Source organism: Colobus angolensis, unplaced genomic scaffold, assembly GCF_000951035.1.
Source record: "Colobus angolensis palliatus isolate OR3802 unplaced genomic scaffold, Cang.pa_1.0 Scaffold269, whole genome shotgun sequence".
Lineage (NCBI taxonomy): Eukaryota > Metazoa > Chordata > Mammalia > Primates > Cercopithecidae > Colobus > Colobus angolensis.
In genome coordinates, this window is record NW_012115921.1 from 244290 (window position 1) to 262788 (window position 18499).

General features: G+C 49.1%; 1 protein-coding gene across 2 annotated transcripts in view; it reads right to left on the reverse strand.

Annotated features, from left to right (window-relative positions):
* Window positions 1-18499, reverse strand: part of ST5 (suppression of tumorigenicity 5) — a 123273-nt gene that overhangs the window by 32670 nt on the left and 72104 nt on the right. For both annotated transcript variants that reach the window (XM_011947593.1, XM_011947594.1), the window contains exons 3-4: window positions 6891-8150; window positions 3032-3168 (exon numbers count right to left, since the gene is read on the reverse strand). In XM_011947593.1, the coding sequence (XP_011802983.1) occupies window positions 3032-3168; window positions 6891-8150 (1397 nt within the window). The remainder of the gene's footprint in view (window positions 1-3031; window positions 3169-6890; window positions 8151-18499) is intronic.

Below are 18499 nucleotides of genomic sequence, written 5' to 3' on the forward strand. Positions count from 1 at the left end.
GGACTGTGGGAACTCCGTCCGAGAGCCCCACTGGGGGACTCTGCCGGCCTCCTTTGCCGGAGGTCTACAGACTTCTCCCTACCCACCTTCTTTCCCTGAAGCTAGGTGACCAAAATAAATTTGCAGTTTTTGCTCCTACACTTGCCTACCCACTGGTTCTTTTGTGCCCGCTCGGCTGGTCTTAGAAAAACAAATCAATATGTTCTTGGATCATCTGAACTGAAATTTGAGAAAGGGATGGCTTCAACCATTTCTCTCTGTCCAAAGTTCCACCATCCAGGGCTCTGTTCAGGACTTTTTGGGGCAATGTTTGGGGGGCAGAATTTTGGAAGAACTGAGCTGGCCAACAGAGCTGTTCCCCAGGCCTTCTTAGGTCAGGTTTGAGAGAAGGGAAAGAGGAGGGCAAGTGTGTCTAGGCCTCTGCCTACTCACTCATTCGGGAGGATTTTCTTCCACTCCAGGATGTTGGTATTGCACAAGGAGGTGAGAAATACAGGAGCAGCACTGGCTGCCTCTTGGGTGGCTGAGTAGAACTGGGGTATGGGCTGGAGTTGGGGCATCTTCCTTAACTGCCCACCTGGCTTCTGGATCTTTGGTTCTGATGCCCCTAGCTCTTGACCTCTGCTCTGGGTTGCCTGTGGGTACAAAGCTGTCTTTTCCCCAGGGATAAGGGAAAGGGCCTCCCTCCCCAAACTCTTTTGCTATTCTAGGGACCTCACTCCTACAGTCTTCCAGCTGTGACCCAGTTTTGCGTGACTACATACTATACACTCTGTTCCTGGGAAAGCAGTGTCCCTGCGGGTCCCGGCATGGCTGCTGTCTCCCCAGAAACGCTGGCCCAGCAAGTGGCAAGGAAACGGCTATGAAACCGATGGCTCAGATCAAATGAGGGAACAAATGGCCCTCTCTTCATAAGATTCCAGGCTTCTGAGCCAGCCAGGCACGGTGGCTCACGCCTGTAATCCCAGCACTTTGGGAGCCCGAGGCGGGTGGATCACGAGGTCAGGAGATCGAGACCATCCTGGCTTACACGGTGAAACCCCGTCTCTACTAAAAAATACGAAAAACTAGCCGGGCGAGGTGGCGGGCGCCTGTAGTCCCAGCTGCTGGGGAGGCTGAGGCAGGAGAATGGCATGAACCCGGGAGGCGGAGCTTGCAGTGAGCTGAGATCCGGCCACTGCACTCCAGCCTGGGCGACAGAGTAAGACTTCATCTCAGAAAAAAAAAAAAAAGACTCCAGGCTTCTGAGAATCTGGAGGGTTCTCTCTACCCCGGGCCACTTCTCTCTCTCATGTATTAACTAACAACACATTCTTCTTATTCAGGGCCCAAGACAGAGGCAAGACAGGGGCCCAGAGAGGGAGCCAGCAGGCAACACAGCCTCTCTCCTCCCCACTAACCGACACTGACACCACACTTCACCTGAGCAGAATCAAAGCCCCTTACTGGAGAGGATGCTCACAGAATTGAAATGAACGCCAAACAAACAAAACAAAACAAAACAAAACAAATGCAACCCAGGCTACAGCATTTATCTTTCGTCTGATCCGTGAACACAAGTTTGCCAATACCATGTCTTCCCACCTGTTGGAAGACAAATCTCAATGGAGTCTTGCATTTCTGCCCTTCTTCTGAACAAGAGGAACTGACAGTTCCAGACTATATTTTAAAGGGTATTTATACAGCAAACAGCCTCGGAAGACAGAGATAGTGTCTCCCTTCAGGGCAGAGGCAGATTTGCTTCCTGACCAGAATGATAAAGATAATGTTTCCTCCAAGGACCAAGGTTAGGCAGGTTTGCCAGCAGTCTCTGAAAAGACTGGGGTTTCCTACGCTTGGGCTCCCCAGCTGGGACATGGACCTGCAGTGTCTGCAGCTTCCACCTGGGCCTTCTCCACACTGCCCCATGGGACTTACGCACAAGGGGAAACCCGTGTGAACACGAAGCTCATGCTGCCTGCTGTGCCATGAGTAATAAAGTCCTTTGTGACCCAGGGGTCTCATGTCTTCTGCCAGCACCCATGAAACTAGGGCAATGAAACTTCTTAGCTTGTACAATAGACTGAATGTTTGTGTTCCCCAAAATTCCTATGTTGAAACCTAATCCCCAATGTGCTGGCATTTGTAGGTGAGGCCTCTGGGAGGTGATTAGGTCACGTGTGCAGGGCCTTCACCAATTAGGGCCCTTTTAAAAGAGACCCCAGAGAACTCCCTCTGCCCCTTCCACCACATAAGAACACAGAAAGAAGATGGCCATCTCTGACCAGGTAGCAGGCCTGCACCAGACACTCAGTCTTATTTAATTCTAACAACAACCTTATGAAGTATTATTACTTTTTTTTTTTTTTTTGAGACGGAGTTTTGCTCATATTGCCCAGGCTGGAGTGCAACGGCGTGATCTCAGCTCCCTGAAACCTCAGTCTCCTGGGTTCAGGCGATTCTCCTGCCTTAGCCTCCCTAGTAGCTGGGATTACAGGTGCCCCCCACCATGCTCAGCTAATTTTTTGTATTTTTAGTAGAGACAGAGGCTGGTCTCAAACTCCTGACCTTAGGTGATCCACCAACCTCAGCCTCCAAAGTGCTGGGATTACAGGCATGAGCCACCATGCCCGGCTCGAAATGTTATTACTATTACTGTTGTTGTTAATATAGTCACATCATCATTTTATAAGAGAAAAACAGAGTCTTCACAAAAGTTAAGTGATTTGCCTTAAGGACACACAGCTAAGGAAGAGGGCCTGTTGGACTTCAAAGCCTTCCAAAAATAAAGGAAAGGAATGATGTCGTTTTCTCCTTCTCATGTCCCCAAACGTCCTTTGGATTTCAGTTCATTCAAGAGCCAGGCTTTTAATCACAAAGCCGCTCTGTCTTTGCTAAGGTGCTTCGCCCGATGTCCCACTTCCAGGAGGAGTTCCAGAAGGTGGAACCATGCCTGCCCACAGTGAAGGAGGCCAATCTAGGTGTTTCCTCCCGTTCCTGTTCTTCTGTAGCCCCCTGAGATGACCCAGCCGCCACCTCTGCCATTGCTTACCCACAATATCTTCATAGGCATTTTCTTCTAAAGTGCTTTTGGATCCAAACTTGGGTTGGTTCTCAGTACCATTCTCAGTGGGAGAAGAGGGGTACAGGGACTGGAGACTGGATGCATCCTCAAACTCAAAGGATTTTCTGTGGATAACGAGAGCAAGAGTCATTCCTGCTGAATCAGATCTCTGCTGCCTTGCTGGGGAATGTCCATGGCAACAGCAAAGACCATAGGCCCTCCTCATAAAGCCAGCTTCTGAAAGAACATCAAGGTAGGTCCAAACTTACCACCCAAATTAAGAGACAGGTGGTCTGAAAGGCCCCAGCCTGGGTGCCTGCAATGTGCCTTTCCCGAATAATACCGATATTAGGTAACAACAACTACCCCAGCTTAAAAGCATGCTGTTCCAGGTACTGCATCAAATGCACCTTTCCATGTGTTACCTCATTAATCTTCACAACAGTGCCACCAGTATTGTGACATCTTGTGAAAGAGGAGATGGAAGTGACAGAGGCATGATTCTCCCAGGTGATGTCCCACTCCAGGGCCTGAGCTGTTAACTATTAATTTTGGCCTCAAGCCCTAGAGAAGATCCCCCTTGAGAAGTTTCTGTGATTACACTGGAATCGAGTGCCTGGTCTGCCTCTGGGGTCTCACACCCTCATCTGCATCCTAGCCAGGGACTCCTGCCATTGCACTAAGCAGGTAGGAAGGCTCAACACTGGGAGGGTCCCACTCAGGGCTGTCAGGGGGTTGGAAAAGCAGTCGTTGCTGGGTGGTTTGTTGAAGCAGGAAGGGCTGAGCCCTTAAAACAAATAAGACCACTGCCAAGGTGGAGCTGGGAGGACAATTTGCAGTCAGAAGCTGCTTCCAAGACCCAGCTTCCCTTCAGCTAGTAGTTTGCTCCTTTCCATCCCTTGGACAACCTTCCTCTCTACTGTACAATTTCAAGACCACAGCTTGCTGTCTCCTAAGACTCCCTGAGCCTACAGCACTCTCTGCTCCTCTCCTTCATCTGAGAGGTACATCCCTCATCTGAGACCCCAACTGCATCCTCTTCCTCTCCAAGGTAAGTCCCCGCAGGCTCCTGGGGAGGGAGAGAAGGCAAGGCACTGACTGGATCCCTCCTCCCACCCAGGAACACCTCCTCTTCTTTCGGGCACCATCAGACCTTTCAGCCAAGAGGCCTTTTTCTCTTGTTTCCTAACAGCTTCTCCTGAGAGTCCTACCGTGCAGGGAAAGGGCTAAAAGTGCCCTGAAGGCTACAGCTTATTCTTAGCTTGCCTGTCCCTGCCCTGCCCCAAGCACTCAACACAACCGAACACTCTTTATATTGGCATCTCCTCCCTGTGCCTCTATGACACATTCCCTCCTGGCTTTCAGCTTTTCTTTTCAACTCCTGGCCACTACTTTTCAGGCTCTTATGAGGGGTTCTCCTTTTCCATTTGCTTTTTCAGTGTCCGGGTCTCTCAGAGTTCTGTCTTAAAAACTCTTTCTCACTCTGCACTTTCTAGGGACCAAATATCCATGGGCCATTGCCATATCTACCATCTCTATCTTGATGACTCCCAAATTTCTGTCTTTGGCCCAGATTCTTAACTAGATAAACATCCAATGGCTGAGCACAGTGGTTTGCAAATGTTGGCCCAGGACCAGAGTTAGTGTAACAGCAAGTTTTCTTTGGCATATACAGTAGACTCAGCATCATATGCAGGTAGCCCTCAAGTCAGTAAATAAGACACAAATCATATTCAGTCAAATTATCCTTGAAAATCCCCCAGGAAGGTGTCATACTGAGGACCAACATGCCATCTCTCATTAAAACTAATAGTTTCTCCCCAGGAATTTTTTTTTTTTTTTTTTTTGGCTGAATGCCAGAAGAAACACTTGGCTTGCATTTTACACACACACACACACACACATATTTTTTTGCAAGATAAGGTCTTGTGCTGTTGCCCAGGCTAGAGTGCAGTGGTGTGATCATACCCACTGTATCCTCAACCTCCTAGGCTCAAGCTATCCTCCCTCCTCAGCCTCCCAAGTAGCTGGGACTACTGGCACATGCCAACACTCCAGCTAATTTTTAAATTTTTTTGTAAAGATGGAGTCTCATTATGTTGCCCAGGCTGTCTTGAACTCCTAGTCTTAAATGATCCTCCCACTTTCGCCTCCCAAAGTGTTGGGATTACAGGTATGAGCCATCTCACCTGGACTGCTTTTTTTTTTTTAAATAAAAAAGTGTATTAAATGTAAGAATCACACTTGGTATAACAGACACAAACTTACCATCTCCACTCCTCATGGAACATGTTCACCATGTGAAACGGCATACAGAACAGACTGCACTTCTGGAACTGTTTCTCTTTTTCCAAGAGCACAGATTTAAGTTTGCTAAGTTAATTCTCACACGAAGGGACTCCTCCACATACGGTATATGTGTGTATATATTATATATAAATGCAGTGTGGGGTGGAGTATGTGTAAAACCTTCAGGCTGATGAACTCTCCCCCCACTCCCTTTGGTCACTTAGTCAACTGCTTTTGGCTCGTCTAAATTTAGCTCAGCAACTCCCTCTATGAGGAGCCTCCCTTCTCTCCCCCATCTAACTCAGATGCCCCTTCTCTGGGTCTCTGCGGCCTCCTGCACTGCCATGAGTTATGGCACATACGACATTATCCATAATTTATCTGTGCATCAGACCACGAAGTCCTTGAATGGAAGAACCATGTCCTATTTGCCTCTGCATCCTCTTGACCAGCACACTCTTGGTGCACAGCAGGCTCTAGATGAATGTTTATAAAAATGGATGAATAAGGACAAAGCAAACACTCTTGGCAGGCCGTTTAAGAATTAAAGAGCCAGTGAGAATTCTGAGGTGGACTCAAACATGGGATTACCCTTAGCCATGGGCTGTTCCAGCTCGGGGGTCTGAATCTTTGAAATTTCTTCCTTTCTGCACATGGCAGGAAAGTTTATATATAAGATGGGATATGTTAGACGAAGCCTGAAGTGTGGGGACAGACTAAAGAATCCCCAGAAGTGAAACAAACCTGAATACCCATCTGTCGTGGGGTTAGATGAGAAAGGCAGTAAGATGTAGGAGGATGAGTATTCCGAAGGAAGCTCACTCCCAGCCTACCCTGATTCAGAGAATAAGACACCTGCCAGCTTTCACCAGTTCCAACAGCTCCAGCTCCAAGTTACTGGGGAGACAGCCCTTGGTAATCTGGGGTTAGAAATCCTGAGACTGACCAGGAAACCAACGTGAGCCTTGGAACAGGCTCATTCCTGTTTTACTCCTTTATTCATCAATCTCCCCAATAATCCCCTCTTGATATAGGCCCAGGGTTCGTATATGGCCTGGAGGCCCTCAGGAGAGAGGGAATTGTGTTAAATTTGCCGGTACTACCATGTTAATGACAAAATGCAGTATTCAGATAATGCTTCATTCAAAGAAAATAATTTCTAATGCTGGTACTTCAGGTGGTAGGGAGGCTAAGATCCTACTAGTCCACAAAGGACTGCCTGCTTTACCTACTCCCGACAGAGGACTGAGGAAGCTCCGACAGGGGCAGGACACAGCCCAGCTCTAACCCCAAAGGCCAAATCCAGCCAGTACCTTCAGTGACCAGCACTCAGGTCCCAAGTATCCTGTAAGCATTCCCACTCATGTCAAGTATCTTGTAAGAGCAGAACAATCTCATTTTTCACTACCACAACTACCACCTAACAATTATTCAGTACTCCAGGGCTTACGAAGCACTACTGATTGTGACCCACCCTACAATCTGTGTTTGCACTGTCCATTTAAAATTTAAAAGAAAACCACGGTAAGCTACAACACACCGGAGGCGCATGCATTACCTGCTCTGGGATTTGCGGTGACCACGAATGTCCTTCTTGGGTCTCCGGGTGACAGGCGGGGCTGGGGTGGAGGGCAAGGGGGGTGGAGCAGCAGGTGTGGGTGAAGGAGGTAGACCATTGCTGGGCTTACTCTTGGGCTTCTTGTCAGCCTCATATTCAAAGGTGCGCTTGGGTTTGGGGACAGGGTTCACAGTGGGATCGGGGGAACTCTTCGATGGCAGCCGCTGGGAGCTAGGGCTATTTCCAGGGGTCCCGGGTTTAGAGGAACCACTGCCTTCCCTCTCTGAGGGTGGGCCCGCCTCCCCGCCAACTCCAGCCACTCCGACTGCCCGGCTGCCAGCGCTCACACTCGCGCCCCCTGCCGGCTCCTCCAAGACGCCCAAGGTTCCAGTCTTCCTTTTCCCCCGGTCCACGCTGTAGCAGCTGCTGGGGAGCTGGGGGAGCCCCCGGCCTGGCTGCTCCTTCAGGGCCTGTTCAATTTTCTGGATCCGGCTCAGCACTGCTGAGCTCTCCTTCCTGCTGCCATGGCCCCTGAGGAAGGCGCTGGGCTCACTCCGGCCCAGCCGTTTCTCCAGCCGGTAGAAAGAGTCCCGGACAGGGAGCGCCTCTCCCTCCTCCTCAGTTTCTGGGTAGGAACACTCGGAGAAGGTCCTGCTCATCCTCCGGAGGCCCTTGAAATCAAAGGTCTTTTCTGAGCTGCAGGGGGACGGCACCACGCTGGGACAGCCCAGGCTAGGGCAGTCCTCACTGGCCGCCCACTCGCCCCCAGAGCCCTCCCGCTTCTCTCCACACATGCTCATCCTGGGCGACGCCTCTCGGCGACCTTCCCATGCTGAGATCTTCTCCCGGATGCCCAGGCTGTGGGCGCGGGTACCGGTACGGGTCAGCAAGACGCCCCGGGGACCAGCCGCTGGCCCCGGGAATGGCGTGCTCTGGGCAAGGGGGAGGCAGGCAGCTACCCCTGCTACATCCTGGGCTGCGCCTTGGACATTCTCCTTCTGGGCTTCTCTCTTGCACGCCGAAGGGCTTCTGTCCAAATAACCGAAGCTGGTGGTCTTGAGGGGACAGGTAGGTGGGGAAGTATCTGGGGAGGGATCTTGAGGATTCTGGGGTGAAGGAGCTGGGGGGTGCCGGTCCTTGAGGAGCACCCGGGAGCTGGAGTGGCTGGGGTACCTGCAGGCTGAGGTTTCACTATCACTGAGTGGGTAGATGGGACTCCTTGGTGGGGAAAGAACTGGAGGTGGAGAGACTGACTGAGACCTGGGGGCAAAACAAAACAAAGGAAAAGAAAAAATGGCAGTGAGTGGCTGACCAACCAGAGGCATCCTGTTTCATTCCTACAGAACTCAGCATCCTTTTCCTGGAGGACTCTCAAAGAGTATTCTATTCAAGTAATGTACCTTGAAGGCTGTCTTCAAGGAGAGCAATAGCTCCTTAATCACAGCAGGCCAAACTCAACAGGCCTCTCTGCCCAAACCATCCCCAAGCACCCTGAGTAATGTCTGAAACACCTGTTCTGTGCCAAGCGAGAGTATCCCAAGAGTCTACATCTGCCAACAGGAGGGCAGAAAGCCCAGTGGTGTGCTGCGACATGCTTAACAACCAGTTCTCAGAAGGTGTGGTGGCTCACACCTGTAATCCCGCCACTTAGGGAGGCAGAGGCAAGAAGACTGCATGAGCTCAGCAGTTCAAGACCAGCCTGGGCAACATAGTGAGACTCTGTGTATGGCAAAAAGAGGGAAAAAGGGACCAAAAAACCCAAAACCAAACAAGTTTGAACAACCGGCTGTCTGGGGGCAACAGCAGATTGGTAGCACTTGCCAATGTTGGTAGTATAAATATTCCAACTCTGGCTGAGTTACCAATGTGACGTCATTGGCTGTGGAGTTCAGAAGAGATGCCACTGATCAGCTCTTGTGAACTGGTGCAAGACGGTTCTCCAACACCACTCCCAAACCCTTTGATTTTTCCCCTTAACAAGCCTCTGTCTCCCCTGGGACTTCTGCTACTAGACCTACGTCTCGCTTCTTCATGTTGGGTTCTGACAAGAATTAGAATCCCTGAGGGCCTCAGAAAGGTCAGAAGGGCCCCTCAGGAAAGAGTCTTTTCCACTCTGTCAACGAGGAAGCCAATGGGGTGGGGAGACCAACTCCTTAAGCAGCTCCACCCTCCAGCAGTGGCATCACAGCCAATAAGCACTCACCATGTCCCAGCTCCAAATCTACATGCAGATCTTGGCAAATACCAGGAACAGTTCTGAATAAATGTTTTTACATATGTTAACTCATTTAATCTTCCTGAAAATTCTATGAGGTTATTGTGTTTATTGTCTTCATTTTACAAATAAAAAACACTAAGGCACAGAAAGATTTAACATCTCATCCAAGGTCACTCAGCTGGTAAGTGAAACCAGGACATGAACTTCCACTACACTGGGCTGCCTCTCTGAAGAGGCAGCAGTGCCTCTGCCACTTTCTGAACCACCAGGGCCCTGAGGCAGCTCTACAGAAATCCCCACAGCACTTGGCACACCCCTGCCACAGCACTTGTATCAAGGGACTTCTTGGTCTTCCCTACTAGACCATGGTTTCTTCCAGGCCCAGGGACAAACAGACAGTGTCTGGAAGGTACTCAGTGAATGATGAAAAGCAAAAGGAAGGGAAAGGTGAGCTTACTGAAGAAAACCATGAGCATACTTCCTCTTGGGCACATTTTGCTACTTGTCTACTAGTGCAACCACTGTCAACTTTCAGAATTCTTTACAAACAGTTTCAGTTCAAAAACAACAGGATTTGCCAACACTGCACAGTACAAGGCCTACCTGACCCTAAGGCCGTGGCCCTCAGCTCTGGGCTGCCTAGCCTCTCAGGCTCCGGAATGCCATGCCACCCACAGGAAGGCAGCCAGCTGCCCCTGAGCCAGGCTGCTGTCACTGCTTGCTCACACACAGAAAACCGGAGCTTGGGTGAGTCAGGGATTGGCTGACAATTCCCTGCTGGGTCACAGGCCTCTGGCTGCCCCCTATCAACAGGAAACCTCAACATGCTTAAGTTGTTTTTCAAAGGGCAAGTCAAACAAGGGCCATCCCATGTGTATATGGGCACAGATGAGAGAAATGCAGTGCCCAGCCAAGCCGATGACCAAAGAGGCTCTGCTCAGTGAGGAGGTGTGAACAGAGTAAGCCCCGGCACTCCCTGGGGTAGGGAGCGGCAGGGCAAGGCGCCAGGCTTGAGGCGGGGGGAGATCCCAACTTCCTCACAACTAATGGAGGCCTCATGTCTCTCTTATTTTATAGAACCATAAATACAAAAAGGCCATCAGTCTAGCCCCTAAGTGAATGAGTGCCTGTGCTACACAAAGGACTCTGTTTTAGTTCTCAACTGAAGATGCATTTGACAGAGGACAATTTCATTTGTTTCTTCATTCAACAAATACTTAGTGAGCACCTACTCTATGCTAGGCCTGTTCTAGGAGCTAGATATAAGAATAAACAAAACAGACAAATTCATGTCCTCATGAAGCTTATATTCTACTGGGAGATGGTAGGCACCTGATGAGACTCACAATCTCTTGGGAAGCCTGTTTAAACTATACCTGCCTCACCTGCTCAGGCACTTTGATATGTGGTTCCCTAGGGCTGTCTTCCCAGCTGCCCAGTAGAGAATTCACCAGTCCATGGAACCACTGTTACTTATGGTAGTGTGGGGCATGGCTCCTTGGGATAGGAAAATGATTCAGGGCCTCTGGTCCATCTGATCCCAGCATGCTTTCAGAAAGAATGATTCTATAACTTCCCTTAGTGGTTCCAGCACAAATAAATCCACACAGGTTAAGAACTTTCTCTCAATGCCTACCCCGCTTGAACTGAGGTTTCATTTCTCTCCTCTCATGCAGCATAAAGTAGAGAGTAAACTGTCCCTTTCCTCTGAAGGTCCTGTCTTTGGTTTCACTGCTGACCTGGGGCCCATAGCTTCACATGCTACCCTTGCCCCGGCCTCCCCACAGGCCAGGCCCAGTGCACTGCACCACAGAGGAGCTGCCCTTACTGACTTGGAGCCCAGGAGCCCCGGGTTCATCACAGAGAAGGCACCAGTCACTCACTCCAAGGTCTGGTAAACAATAAAGATAAGGCCCTGCCCTCCTGGGTGTGACATTCTCACTTGAGGGCAGAATTCTCTGTTATCTGTCCGCATGTTCCTGATTCTACCTCTTATTAGCAATGGACTCACACTCTGAACATCCAGTTTCATTTCTTCAAAACCGTTCCACATTTTACATCACAGGGTTGTCATATTGAGCCAATGAGACCATGGATGTGATATGCTCATTATCATTAGTACTGTTTTGTTTTGTTTTTTTTTTAATCAGGTTATGGCTAGCCAGTCAGTCTCAACAGACGGTAAGAACATCACAGCCTTGGTGTTCAAGATTCAGTGTAGCCACTTATAAGCTTCATGACTTTGAGCAAGTAATCTTCTCTCCCTAAGCCTCATAAAAAATGGGTGTTGGAAGGTCACATATCTTGGCTGGGTGTAGTGGCTCATGCCTGTAATCCTGGCATTTTGGGAGGCTGAGACAGGTGAATCACCTGAGGTCAGCAGTTCAAGACTAGCCTGGCCAACATGGCAAAACCCTGTCTCTACTAAAAATAACAAAAATTTAGCTGGGTGTGGTGGCAGGCACCTGTAATCCCAGTGACTCAGGAGGCTAAGGCAGGAGAATTGCTTGAACCCAGGAGGCGGAGGTTGCAGTGAGCCGAGATCACACCATTGCACTCCAGCCTGGGCAACAAGAGTGAAACTCTGTCGCAAAAAAAAAAAAAAATCACATATCTCAGAGAATCCCTGTGAGAAATAGAGATAGCACCTGTCGAGCATTGAGCTTGGGGCCTAACACAGTGTTCCAACTTAGCTTGATAATTACTAATATTCATATGGGGCTGACTCTTCAGAGTAATCACCTGGGAAACTTGGTCAGTTTGCCACTGTCCATGGATCCTGAACATTGTCGGGGCGGGGTGAGGTGGGCGGGGAGTAAATCAAATATGGCCATGAATTCTTGGCAGCTCAAGCTATGGAAAGGTGAAGTCTATTTCTCTGCCCCTCAAATCTGGGTTGATCTTGGTGATGTGCTTTGAGTATAATACAGTGTGGCAGTGGAAACTAAAAGTTGTCCAAATTCTAAACTTGAGGCCTCAAGAGGCCTCGTAGTTTCTCCCTTTACCCACCTGGAACGCTGCCCTGTCACCGTCACATAAGGAAGCCAGTCTTTACCCACCTGGAATGCTGCCCTGCCACCGTCACATAAGGAAGCCAGTCTAGTCTTTTAGAGGACAAGAGGTCCCATGGAATGTAACCGAGGCACCTCTGTCAATAGCCAGCCTACAACTGTCTGACTCATGAGTGAGGCCACCTTGGACCCAGGCCCAGCCGGACACAGCTACATGAGTGCGCCCAGGGCAATCCAGCAGAGGAACCACTGGAAAACCCACAGAAACGTGAGAAACAATCAACTGTGTTAAGCCACTAAGTTTTGGGGTGATTTGCTCCACGGCAGTAGTAAAAAGATGCAGGTAGGAAAGGCCACACCTGCATGCCATTGGCCCATCCCACCCCAGTGCAGAGCCACTGCCCTGGCCTTCCTTCCCCACTTCCCCACAGGCCAGCTTAGCTTCCATGGTGTCTGGATTGGATCTCTCTCTCACTACTACAGGCTCTGATGCTCTTATGGGGGCATTCCCTGGAAGTGGAACTAGTTCAGCCACCCTAAGAATCAGCTTCCATCAGTCTTTGCTCCCAGGCTGAAGGAGGGTCAGGAGAGTCTGTCACCTAGAGAGGGAACACCAGGGAGGCTTCAGGAGGGACACAATGGGAGCCAGGTGTCAGGATGTCTGGATCCTTGTAACAAAGAGTTTGCACAGCAGGTGGCATCCCCTGGCATGGATGGGAGAGAGTGCTCATTCCTGGGCTTCAGTTCCACTCTGTCTAGTTGTTTCCTAGTTCCTCAAACTGAGACTGGGAGGGAAAGTAAGATCATTCTCCCCTGTTGGACAAGAGGAGACCACGGTCATGAGAAGAGTAGGGCCTGGATCCAGGCTGCCTTCAGACGCCACCACGGGAGCAAAGCCACTAAGAGTCTCTAGCTTCACTTCTTCCTGGTTCCTAGGCCAGCTCCTTGCTAGCCTTCTCTGCATCTGAACAAAGGAAGCCACCTATCACCCAGACCACAGTGTGCAACCCCACCAGGCCAGAGATACATTTTGGCTCTCTATCCATTCAACCAGATACATTGAGCACCAAGTCTATTCCAGGCACTGTTTTAGGCTGAGGTGGGAGGACTGCTTGAGCCTGGGAGGTTAAGGCTGCAGCGAGCCACGATCACACCACTGCACTCTAGCCTGGGCAACAGAGTGAGACCCTGTCTCAAAGGAGAAAAAAAAAAAGGATCAGCAGAGACTGAAAACAGACAAAGTCTCTTTTTCTACAGGTTACATTCTGGTGGAGGCACATGAAGCTGCCTTATTTGTTTAGAGTGAGTAGATAACAAATCAACTCTGTGAGATGGTTTGGGGGCCAATAAAGAAGAATAAAGAAGGGGAAAGGGATCAGAGATGAGCAGTGGGGATGAGTTGCTGTTTTACGTAGGGAGGTCAGGGAAGCCCCTCTTGCCAGGGGACACATGAACACAACCTGAAGGAAGTGAGTAATGTGTCTATCCAGGGCAGGAATGTTCCAGACAGAAAGTGCAGTAGGGCAAAGATAACCACATGCCTACTGTATTCCAGGGGCAACAAGGAGGCCTGTGTGGCCAGAGTGCAGGGAAACAACGAAGTGTGGGCTGAAGATGAGCCTGAGAGACACCAGAAGCCACACCATGGAAGGCCCCATGGGCCACGGATAAGACTTGGGCTTACACTCTCGAAGAGAAGGAAGCTCTTGAAGGGGTGTGAGCAGGACAGTGACAAGATCTGACTTTACATCAGAGGTTGACAGGCAGGGGTACAGGGTGGCAACAAGGAGACTATTTAGAAGGCCACTGCAGCAATCCAGACAAGCAATTATTATATGACTTGGATCAGAAGGGTAGTGGTAGAGACGGAGCTACTTTGAGGGCTGGGCCAATGCAATTTGCTGATGGGTTAGATGAGCAGTGAGAGACACAAAAGGGAAGTCTAGGACAGCATCAGGATATTTGGTCTGAGCACTGGTAGAATAGAGTCTGGGTTATAAATTTCAATATGAGAGTCATTAGTGGCATATAGAAATATTTAAAACCATGTGGCCAAATGAGATCCTCTAGAGCATAAGCATAGCTAGAGAAGTCCAAGTGCTAGTACGTTCCAGTGTTTTGGGGTCTGGACAAGGAAGAAGAACTAGCCAAGGAGACCGACTGAGAACTGCATTTAGTGAGAAAAGAAGAAAACCACGAAGAGTGATGTCCTGAGACGCTCAAGAAACAGGGAGTGACCAACTGAGTCAAACCTGCCAAAAACTGAGTAAGAGAAGGGCTGAGAAATGATTTGAAACACAGAGGTCACTGTGACCTGACGAAGAGACGTTTTGGTAGAGAGGTAGGAAGGGAAACATGACTGGAAAAATTTAAGAAAAAGGGAGGAGAAGCAGTGGAGACAGAGAGTTCAGACAACTCTTTTAGAGTTTTCCTAAAAAAGGAACAAAGAAATGGGATGGTAGTTGGAGAAGAATATGGCGTAATAGAAGCTTCTCTTCTCTTCTCTTTTCTCTTCCTTCTCTCCTCCCTTCCTTCCTTCCTTCCTTCCTTCCTTCCTTCCTTCCTTCCCTCCTTCCTTTCTCTCTCTCCTTTCTCTCTCCTTCTCTCTCTCTTACAGGGTCTTCCTCTGTGGCTCAGGCTGGAGTACATAGCTCACTGTAACCCCACAATCCTGAACTCAAGCCATCTTCCCACCTTAGCCTCACAAATAGCTGGGACTACAGGCTCATGCCACCACGTCCAGCTAATTTTTTTTTTTCACAGATGGGGGTCTCACTATGTTGCCCAGATAGGTCTTGAACTCCTGGCCTCCTCCAGTGATCCTCCTGCCTTGGCCTCCCAAAGTGCTGGGACTGTGCAGGCGTGAACCACCATGCCAACTCTGCAACTGTAATTGGAATGATCCAGTAGAGAGGGAAAAGTTGTCAACGCAGACACAGAGGGCACAAATGCAGAAATAACATCCTTGAGCAGGCAACGAAGAGATGGGGACCCAATGCCCATCTAAAAGGGCTGGCCTTACACTAGCACCCTCTTTCCCATGTGCCTGCACTGGACGTCTGCTCTCACGGTCTCATCCCCATGTTGCTTTATGCTTCCACCTCCCCTGGCTTTTACTGCTGCATATTTTCTCCAACTCATTCCAGAGAGGGGAGAAAAGGTCACAGTTTGTTCCCCTCCTGCTTCAAGCATCTGGATCCAGCCTTCTCCCCAAACCCATTGATCTACTTGATGACTATGTCCTATCAATTCTACTTCCTAACATCTCTCAGGTGTGTCCCCCTCCTCCCCATCCCTACTGCTACTGCTACTTCTTTGGTCTCTTAACTCCTCTTTCTGCCTTCAGTCTTAAATCAGTTCTGGTTCATCCTCTCATCTTCTGATATCTTTCCAAAATGAAAAGCTGATCATGCTTGAAACTCCTCATATCTACAGAATAAAATGCCAATTCACTGGCATTGCTGACAAGGCCCCCCATGAGCTGGTCCCTGCCTATTTTCCCCTTCATCACCCCACATTGTTTTCCCTCCATATCAATCCTGTATCCCACCCTTAGGCACATCAAACTCTTAGCTTTTTCACACCCTACCCCCTTTCAGGTAGAGATGGCCTATGCAGAGGCCTCCACTGGGAAAACATCTACGATGGCATGTATAACACTGCATTGCACCAGACTGTTTCCTCTCCCTTACTAGACTATGAGTGAGCTCACCTGAAGGTGGTAACAGTATCTTGTTAATCTTGATATCCCCTGCAAAGTGCCTAGAACTTAAAAGGAATTATTATTTGTGTTGAGTGACTAAATGAAGGAAGATGTAAATAGTTAAAAACCTAGGCCTCCTGTATGCCTGCTCAGGACATGACATTGTATCTGCAGACTTCCCCGCCTCTCTCTTTGTGGTGTATGGGCTAAAGAACAACAGAGAAAGGTACACAAAGCACTCGGTACAGTCCAGTATTGCCACCAGTCCCCAAACTCCTCTGCCACTAGGCGTGAAAGCTACACACTGGCTGGGTCCTGGTCCCATCACTTTCTGGGTGTGCTCATGGGCAAGCTCTCTAAGTTCTCTGTGCCTCAGGTTTTTTAACTATCAACATGGACAACACTTACTCTGAGTATCCTCACATACTAGCTGGGTGGCTAAGATGATGCAAATCTCTAACAGTGTTTGAACACTATCAATCATTCCATAAAGGTAAAATAAATAATTTTTAAAAGTAAATACAAAGCAGCCATCAGACACCCAAGACTGCTGTTCTCTCTTATCATCTCTCTGTTATTCTACAATCCCAGAGTATGCCCCGGGAGGCAGGCACTGTGGAACTGGGCACTTGTGCCACGGCCTTGTCAGCAGGCAGCCAGTTCTGCCGCTCAACACAGGCATGGATGCCAACACTGCAGCATGCGACATGCCAGAACCAACATTTTAAGGAGGGATGAAGTAAAATGAACAGATAAAAGAAAGCAGGGGAGAATGCAAGGGATATTTAAAAGAAACAGAGAACCATAAATGCACACACACACACACACACACACACACACACACAAATATGTAAGACACAATATTAGAATGGAAAGAGTATGAGCTACAGTATGGAAAGAGAAATAAATTTAAAGAAAAAGTACTGTAGGCCAGGCATGGTGGCTCATGCTTCTAATTCCAGCACTCTGACAGCCCAAGGTGGGAAGATCACTTGAGCCCAGGAGTTGGAGACCAGCCTAGCCAACACAGTAAAACTCCATTTCTACAAAAATTTTAAAAATTAGCTGGGTGTGATGGCATGCCCCGGTGGTCCCAGCTATTCAAGAGGCTGAGGCAGGAGGATCCTTGAGCCCAGGAGGTCAAGACGAAGTGAGTCATGGTTGCACCACTGCACTCTAGCCTGGGCAACAAAGGGAGATCCTGTCTCAAAAATTTAAAAAGAAACAAGAAAAGAAAAAGCATCATGTGTACGTGTGCACATGCACACAGACAGAAAGTGAGAGTTAAAGTGCATAATATTCCCTCTGGTACTGTCTCATAGGAACACGCCCCATCCCTGCGCTAGTGACACAGGCCCCTCTTCGGGAACACAAGAAGTATTTGTGCTAAGGAATGTCCCATGTATTGTCAGGTGCCCCGAGGAACTTTTTTAGAGGGAAGGCTGTCTTTAGTTCTTGATGAACTTGGCATGCTCCAAGTTGCTCTGCTTTTTCTGGTCATAGGGCTACTACAAGTGTTAGTAACAAGAAGGGACCAAGCTGGAGCTAGTTGGGAAAAAGTCCTAGTAGTCCTGGAAACTGCCTGAGAGGTACCAGGATGTGTTATGAGTGCCATGAAGTGAGCCTGTCTGCAGGTGAAGGTTATACAGGGCTCAGTGTCCAAAATGCTTCCATCCCTATTAAGCAATGTCTTGCCTGCTTCAAATGAAACTGCCTGGAAAGTGGCCAGTCATTCAGCATTCTTGGGCTTCTCAACTAAGGACCCTGTTGGCTGAGCGGTATCACCATCCTCCTGCCACCCAGTGACTGCCCCAATTCTGGGGATGGTATTCTCACTGTGCTACCCCAAAGCCATACTCTGAGCGTGGAGGAGAAGAAAAAGGAGGAAGGCTACCTGAGTCAGCAAGTCCAAGAGTTTGTTCCCCAGCCTAGAGCAGAAGCTTGCCCAGTAACAAGACACAGACGTCCCACTCTAGAAAAGTCCTGAGAAAAAGTCAAAGGACAGGGTGATACTCACAACTTGGCTTTCTTGCTCCCAAAAAGAAGCATCTCAAACAGTTGTGAGTCCCCAACAGGGTCCAGGGCAGCCTCATCCCCCAGCTGGGGCTGTATCTAGGCCACCATCTATAGAGATTCTCCAGGTCCCTACAGCTTGTCAGGGTAAGTAAAAGGTAGTGAGAGTCACAGTATAAATTGAATTGCCTTTTCACCTCCAGAAAGCACATCTAAGAATCTACAGAAGCCACGCCCGTCTGCCCCCAAGCTGATTTCTAAGAAAGCACCAAGTGGACCGCTGAGTTCTTCTCTGGAAGGGAATGACGAACCCTCTAAGTAGCAGTGGCAAGTGAAGACAGAGAGAATACTGACATTGCAGCAGCCCTCTCTGAGGTTACCGATCCCTGACAGGAACATCCCCAGTGCCTTAGTCCAATAAAGACTGGGCTGCTGTATAAAGCAGAGCCAGGCATTAGACAAAGCCAAGAGGGAGGCAAACCCAATTCCAGGAAACCATGCAAATGGCACTTGTGATGGTTTTAAAACGTGGTCCCCAAATTCTTTGACATGCCTCCTGTCAAAATAACCCCTCCTCTTAAACCTGGGCTCTGTGACTGCTTGATTGATAGCATACAATACAAGTGATGTGGTGCTACTTTTCAGGCCCAGGCCTAAAAAAATC